At 36.6% G+C, this 6,184-nt stretch overlaps 2 protein-coding genes across 3 annotated transcripts in view; one reads left to right on the top strand and one right to left on the bottom strand.

Annotated features, from left to right (window-relative positions):
- The window catches only part of LOC124895516 (serine/threonine-protein kinase Nek7-like), a 9,401-nt gene extending 5,895 nt beyond the window's left edge, over positions 1–3,506 (top strand). The window contains exons 3-11 of the mRNA XM_047405962.1: positions 549–594; positions 695–775; positions 856–898; positions 977–1,026; positions 1,358–1,439; positions 1,524–1,573; positions 1,709–1,782; positions 1,858–1,915; positions 2,237–3,506. Of these exons, the coding sequence (XP_047261918.1) occupies positions 549–594; positions 695–775; positions 856–898; positions 977–1,026; positions 1,358–1,439; positions 1,524–1,573; positions 1,709–1,782; positions 1,858–1,915; positions 2,237–3,247 (1,495 nt within the window). The 3' untranslated portion in view covers positions 3,248–3,506. The remainder of the gene's footprint in view (positions 1–548; positions 595–694; positions 776–855; positions 899–976; positions 1,027–1,357; positions 1,440–1,523; positions 1,574–1,708; positions 1,783–1,857; positions 1,916–2,236) is intronic.
- Positions 3,507–5,849: 2,343 nt separating this feature from the next.
- Positions 5,850–6,184, bottom strand: part of LOC124895510 — a 13,826-nt gene continuing 13,491 nt past the window's right edge. Inside the window, exon 6 of one of the 2 annotated variants that reach the window (XM_047405957.1) lies at positions 5,850–6,173. In XM_047405957.1, the coding sequence (XP_047261913.1) occupies positions 5,917–6,173 (257 nt within the window). In that variant the 3' untranslated portion in view covers positions 5,850–5,916. The other variant, XM_047405958.1, reaches the window with a different exon arrangement.

Consider the following 6,184-nt stretch of genomic DNA (forward strand, 5'->3'; position numbering starts at 1 on the left):
TGTGGTTGCTTGGATCAGAAAGTGCAAAACGTAGCCTTTAATAGTTGTGATTATTGCTGCATAAGCTGCACCAGAGAAAAAGCACTACTTTCTTTTTCTTTCAGGGGAGCTGTATATGCATCGTTGCCGATTATTGCGAAGATGAAAATATGTGAGTGATTATCCCTGATTTTTCTAACATTTTAAATGTGTACCTATAAGGAAAGATAAGAATAAAGAACAAAAGGAGCCACTAAACAAGGGAAGGGAAAACAACTGTTAAGTAAAATTCTTCATCATTGTCACCGGCTATATTTTATCGTAAAATATGCTAACCTGTGTTTGTAGAGAGCAACCTTTTGCCAAGATCGTGGCTGTTTTCAGCCTGTGTTGTAAGCACATCCAGATATCTGGAGAATGAAAAACCTCAGATTTCATAAATACTCCCTCGTACCAAGAACGATAGAAGGGGTAATGAGATTGAAAATAAAGAAATGAATAGGATGATCATAGAACTTCTTTTGTGGTGTAATCTGAGGACGGTGACAATTTCTTTTCCCCGTGTTCAGGGAGGAGGTCATGAGGAAGTCTAGAGGAGCACTTTTCCCGGAAGACGTAGTTAAATGCGATTTCAATACTTATGAAGCTTCTCTGTGCCTTCCCGGTAGCTTAAAAAATTACGTGTTTTTATGTTGTTTTTTTCCTGCTATTATAGAAACTTTGCAAATGGCTGACTCATCTATTGTTAGCTTTGGAGCATCTGCATTCCAGCCGCGTTCATCATAGAGACCTCAGGGTGAAAACTTGCTGTAATCGGCGAAATAGAAAACCCTTCTTAGCATGAAACGTTTTTAACGTGAAATATTTTGAATTCAGTTATGTAACATATTCATCAGAAAGGACAACGACATCAGGTTAGGTAAGAATGCCCGAACAATTGCTTGATTGGGTCGTCTTTGCTTCTTTACTATCCTTCAAATTCACTTGATTGTCACAGGTGATTTTCGAATAGGAAAATTGCTAGATGCAGAAGGCCTTGCTTCCTCGGTATGAATTTCTATTGCGGCAAAATGAACCTCTTACTTACATGCAAGTTTCGACCATCTATTGTCACCTAACAATCGATTCAGCATATCTATTTAGCAAGATAGAAATCCCTTCTCCCTCAAAGACCGAGAAAACCTAAAATTTGCTTTTATTTTCGGTCATAGGTACCAAAATGTTGTGGTGGTCATCTTCCTTATTATCAAAAAAAATATTGTGGTATTCATCATATTACAAAGCTCCTGTCGCCATAGCACCTAGCTTAATGCATTTGAGAAAAAGACGTCGAGTTGTACAGCTAATCCTTAATTTTGGAACAAATTTCATGTAATAGGTATCTGGCACACCAAACGACATGTGCCCTGAGCTCCTTGCCGGCATACCCTATGGCTATAAATCTGATATATGGTCGCTTGGTAAGAAATAAGAATGTTGATGAAGCAATGTATTTCAGCTCTTTACATCATGTCCCTAATACTAACACTATAATGTGATTTTAGGATACTATATGTTTGACATTGCTGCACATCGACCCCCGTTTAAAGCTTCTGTAAGTTGATTTTTCAGCTATCTGAACTTCGTAAACAATACCTTGAAAAGTTATACTTGTTACGCAAAAAAAAACAAGAGAAGTTCTTTATCCTGATATCTTCTATATGCTATAGTGACAATGTAAATCCAACAGGACAAAACTGGACTTATAAACAAACTAAACCGGGGTTTGTTCTCACCACTTCCGATTATGTACTCCTCCACCTTGTAAGTATCTTCCTTCTCAGCACGCCACAAGTATAACAAATCAGTCAGTTGACAAAGCGGATTTAACTCTTGCAGGAAACAGAAAATAAAAAGCATGCTAAGGAAAACTCCAGAACACCGACCTACCATGAGTGCGAGCTACATATGTTCAAATGTTACTCTTTCCGTTTCAATCTGTTAAGTCTTATTTTTCTTTTTAGTCCATTTAAAAGCGAATGTTTCTTTCGTTTTACAACAAATCCTTAATTCTAACTTTCTACGTGGCATGTTTAAAGATCACAAACTTAAATTACATTTTGATACATTCTGCATACCTTTATTTTAAGACCACAAGATTCAAGTCTTCTTTTCTTTCTTAAACTTCATGGCAAATCAAAACAAGAAAAATAAAATGAAACGGAGGGAGTGTTAAATTGAGATTCATCTTGATATATTTTTTAACCTCTACTTATAGGCTGCCGAGCTGTTGAGACATCAACATTTGCAACCATACCTCCTCTTGTGTCACAACCCTTCATCTGCGTTTCTTCCTGTGAAGTCCCCAAGCAGAACGAAAGAGAAAACACGACCATCACCTGGAAAATCTATCAGTCTGAGAGGTAGCAGAGACAGACAGTTGAAGCTAAAAGAGAAGAGAACTGTCCTTTACTTTGACGAAAGTGATAACATTCAGCCAAGAAACTTATTTGACAATTATAACACGTTCCGAGCCAAACTTGACACTAAGAGAGTAGATCCAACAAGCTACTCGGTTAGGATCTCTCAAGATAGTGAGGATTCTAAAAGTGGGGAGATGAGTGTGGCAGCTGTTTGCAATGGATATGATCAACAGGAGACTATCTCACAAGCAGAAACTACGATCACTCAAAGCTCGTCAAGTTCAAGGGCAAAAACATGGTCCGAGGAACAAGAGCATGTTTCTCCGGAGCATGTTAGTCGATTTGACGAGGGTGATACGAAGAATAACAAGACAAAAGAGCTTGAGGTGTTGAGCAGTCCACTGGACCATGAGGAAGCAGATATAGTGGAATGTATGTCTGGAAAATCTAGCAGAATGACATTGTCTGATGGAAGATTCAACGATAAAACACGATCCTTCGATAAAGAAAGCACTTCATCTAATTCACAGTCGGCAAAACCAGATCCAGAGGCAGTATCAAGATGCTGTGTTGCTGAAACTGAAAATGGCAGCGAGTGTCGAGAAGTTGCTATTGACTGCTTGTCAACTGAAAGCGATGGTTCACTTCTACACAAAGACGAGCTAGAAAAGAAAGCAACTGCGGTTTATGACACCAAACAGGCTAAGAAAGACGCTCTTCGAGCATTGGATGATAAGGTTTCGCAGCTCAAGTCACCAGCCGTATTAGCTAGTAAGGAGGACAAAGACGACTGGGTTAATCCCACTGAACAAAGAGCTGAAGCTTTAGAGTCCCTTTTGGAGGTTTGTGCACGACTACTTAAGTAGGAAAAAATCGATGAGCTTGCTGGTGTGCTGAAACCATTCGGGGATGATGGAATGTCGTCTAGAGAAACAGCAATCTGGTTGACAAAAAGTCGCATGACTGCACAAAAGTTGTCTAAGGGGTTGTGATGTTGCACAAAACCTGTCTTTTGACCTATAGAACGAGCCTGTCTTACGTAAATTATCAAGTATTGTTGGACTAAACTATTCCTCGAGGCTTAACGTAGTTGAGCATCCCTTAGTTTTGATTCTATTGTTGTAGGACAGCTGATGGAGCTGTGAAGATTATATATAATGTACTTCTAAAGTTGATTTCTACTCTATGATGGTACTTACCACATTTTCTACTGTTAGTTTTTTCTCCAAAACTACCTGCAGACAAAGATTATACATTTCTTCAACTTCGTAGATATGATTGTGTTATTATCGGAGTCGATTTCTAATATAGTCACTCAACTAATAGTATTATCTCAGAAAGTCACGTTCTGATAATCAAGAAGAAGGTGATTTTCTGAGGTAATAACTATTAGATGAGTGTCAGCGCGATATTATAGTTGTCTTATAAAAAAAAGTTTCAACAATCAAACTATTCCTTTTAATATTCCATTCCTCCAACCTCAAGCCTCTTGAGAAATGAATTTAATATTTTCAAAAAGTTTTTTTTTTTATACTATTATTATAGTTTCCCTCATGCACATTTTGCCAATTTCTAAAAATTCTATCTTGATGGTCATAATTTATTGGTATGATGTTACTTTTCTTATACTTTTCCTTGTCCTGTTCAAATTCGTCTCGCTCCCTTTCCTTGTCAGATATCCTACCACTATCACGTTCATGAGACTATAGTCTTCCTTGATCCTTACTCTTGATAAAATTTATTGTCCTTTATCTGTGACATTTATTTTTCTTTCATGTCATTGATTTGTTTTTTCTATTTATACTTTACTATTTATGGCCGTTGACTGGTGTACACTGTATTTGAAAGTTTGCATCTGAAGTTTTATTGGTATTGATATCCTCACTTTAGGATGTTATTCATTGAGACAATGGTAACTTCCGTGTTATGTTTGTTAAATTTGGTGTTCTGTGACTCACTCTCACTGTTGTCAAGTGACTGAACATTTAATCATAAGGTCACAGTCTGATGATCTGTGTTTATGTTGAAATATCACAGAACATGGGCTAGCCTATGTACTTCCGGTGAAGAGAGTGTTGAGAAAGGAGAAACGTAAGGTTGTGAATGGTGGGAAAGCAAATAGGAGTGTGTCATCTGTGTGGACCTACCTAAAAAATGAAAAGTTCGGGCTACTAACTTTACTGTTTTGTGGTGGTTGTTGAAGACTAGCTTCTTGAAGAGCTCTCCGAGAGATGCATTGCATCAGCTTGATATTTGTTGGAAACTAAGTATTCGGTGCGGGAGTAAATAAGTGCAGAAACTAAAAACAAAATTGTAAGAAATTGTTTTGTTGTGTATTTTCATTTTTGTGGTAATACATATGAAGTGGAAGTACGTTGAAGCTAAGGTCGACAATATTCAATACTCGAAAGATTAAAAGAAAACAGTTTTCTGTGGAGTGAACTTCAAATCACGATGCTTCTAAAAGGATCAAACATTCATCAAGACAAAGTGAAATGGACATTTTCTACTCATGTTTAGAGTTTGTAAAAAATATGCTTGTTATACTGCTTGTTCAGACATGCATTATTTTCTTACTTGATGTTGCTGCATTCGAATTTTGAACGGCTGACTTGTTAATGTAGGATATCATATCATGTGCTATGTCGGAAATGCACTCCTATCAATGTACCGTGAGTGTGAAGTATTGACGAGGTATATGACGAGTTAGAAGAAATAGCGGAGAAGGATGTTTTCTCTTGGGTAGCTCACTGTCTCAATCAATTTTCAGTTCTAAACAAAAGAAGTTTGATCTTTGTAGTTGTGTTTGTTACTTTTTCCAATTGTAAGATGATATATGTGGAAAGTGAGGTCGCTCTAAATTTTGGTTTTCTTTAACTTGAGCTTTAAAGATCCAATTTTTACTCGAGAAATCACAGTAATATGAACAATGAGTTGTCGAAGAAAACTGGTTTACTTTTGTAGAACCAACCAAAAAGAATAAATTGCTCTCTGTGGTTTAAAATAATTTTGATATTGTAAAAATAAAAGGCTGAAAGTTTAAATTTTGATTGAACTGATAAGGCTTTCACCTTAAAAAAACAAATACTAAAAAAGAAGTATTAATATATTTAAAATCAATTGCGTCCAATAAAGGTAAAAAGGTAATTGTGCCTTTGAAAAATTTCCAAATAAGAAAAGACAACATTTATTTTGGGACGGGCGACACATAATTTGGGTCGGAGGTAGTAACAGATTTTTGCATATGCATCCATTTAGGCTTATTGGGTTTCCTTTCAAATTGTTCTTACATTTCAACCATTTTTCATTTTGTGCTTGTAATGTTCTACTTCAAACAAATGTTCACGAAGGGATTGTTCTTAGTATTCATAAATGCAAAAGCACCAGTACAATAAGTCGAATCAGATGCAGAATCAATGATTTGTACAAAATACTTTGCTTGACATTATTGAGACAAGAGTTATCACATGAGAACAACACTGATAGGCTTGCAACAAAGTCTCAAAAAGAGGAGCTACTAACAGTTCCACCAAATTTAGCTAGAACTGTAGAGGTCTAAAACAACTTCATCTACTAATTCTTGGAGAATATGCCTAGCAACTTCAGTGCCACATTCATATTCTTCATTCTCGAAGTCCGTACATTTACCCAAAGAATGGCTCATATCCCATTCTATTAGCTCCTCTGGGATCAAACCTACAAATTGTGTCCACTCTTCGACCTCATCAATAATATCAGCAATCAGAATCTCTTTGGTCATACTTGATGGTAGTTTGGTACAGGTTCTGAAACCAGAATCAGAG

This window comes from Capsicum annuum, unplaced genomic scaffold (assembly GCF_002878395.1).
Source record: "Capsicum annuum cultivar UCD-10X-F1 unplaced genomic scaffold, UCD10Xv1.1 ctg82773, whole genome shotgun sequence".
NCBI classification, from domain to species: domain Eukaryota; kingdom Viridiplantae; phylum Streptophyta; class Magnoliopsida; order Solanales; family Solanaceae; genus Capsicum; species Capsicum annuum.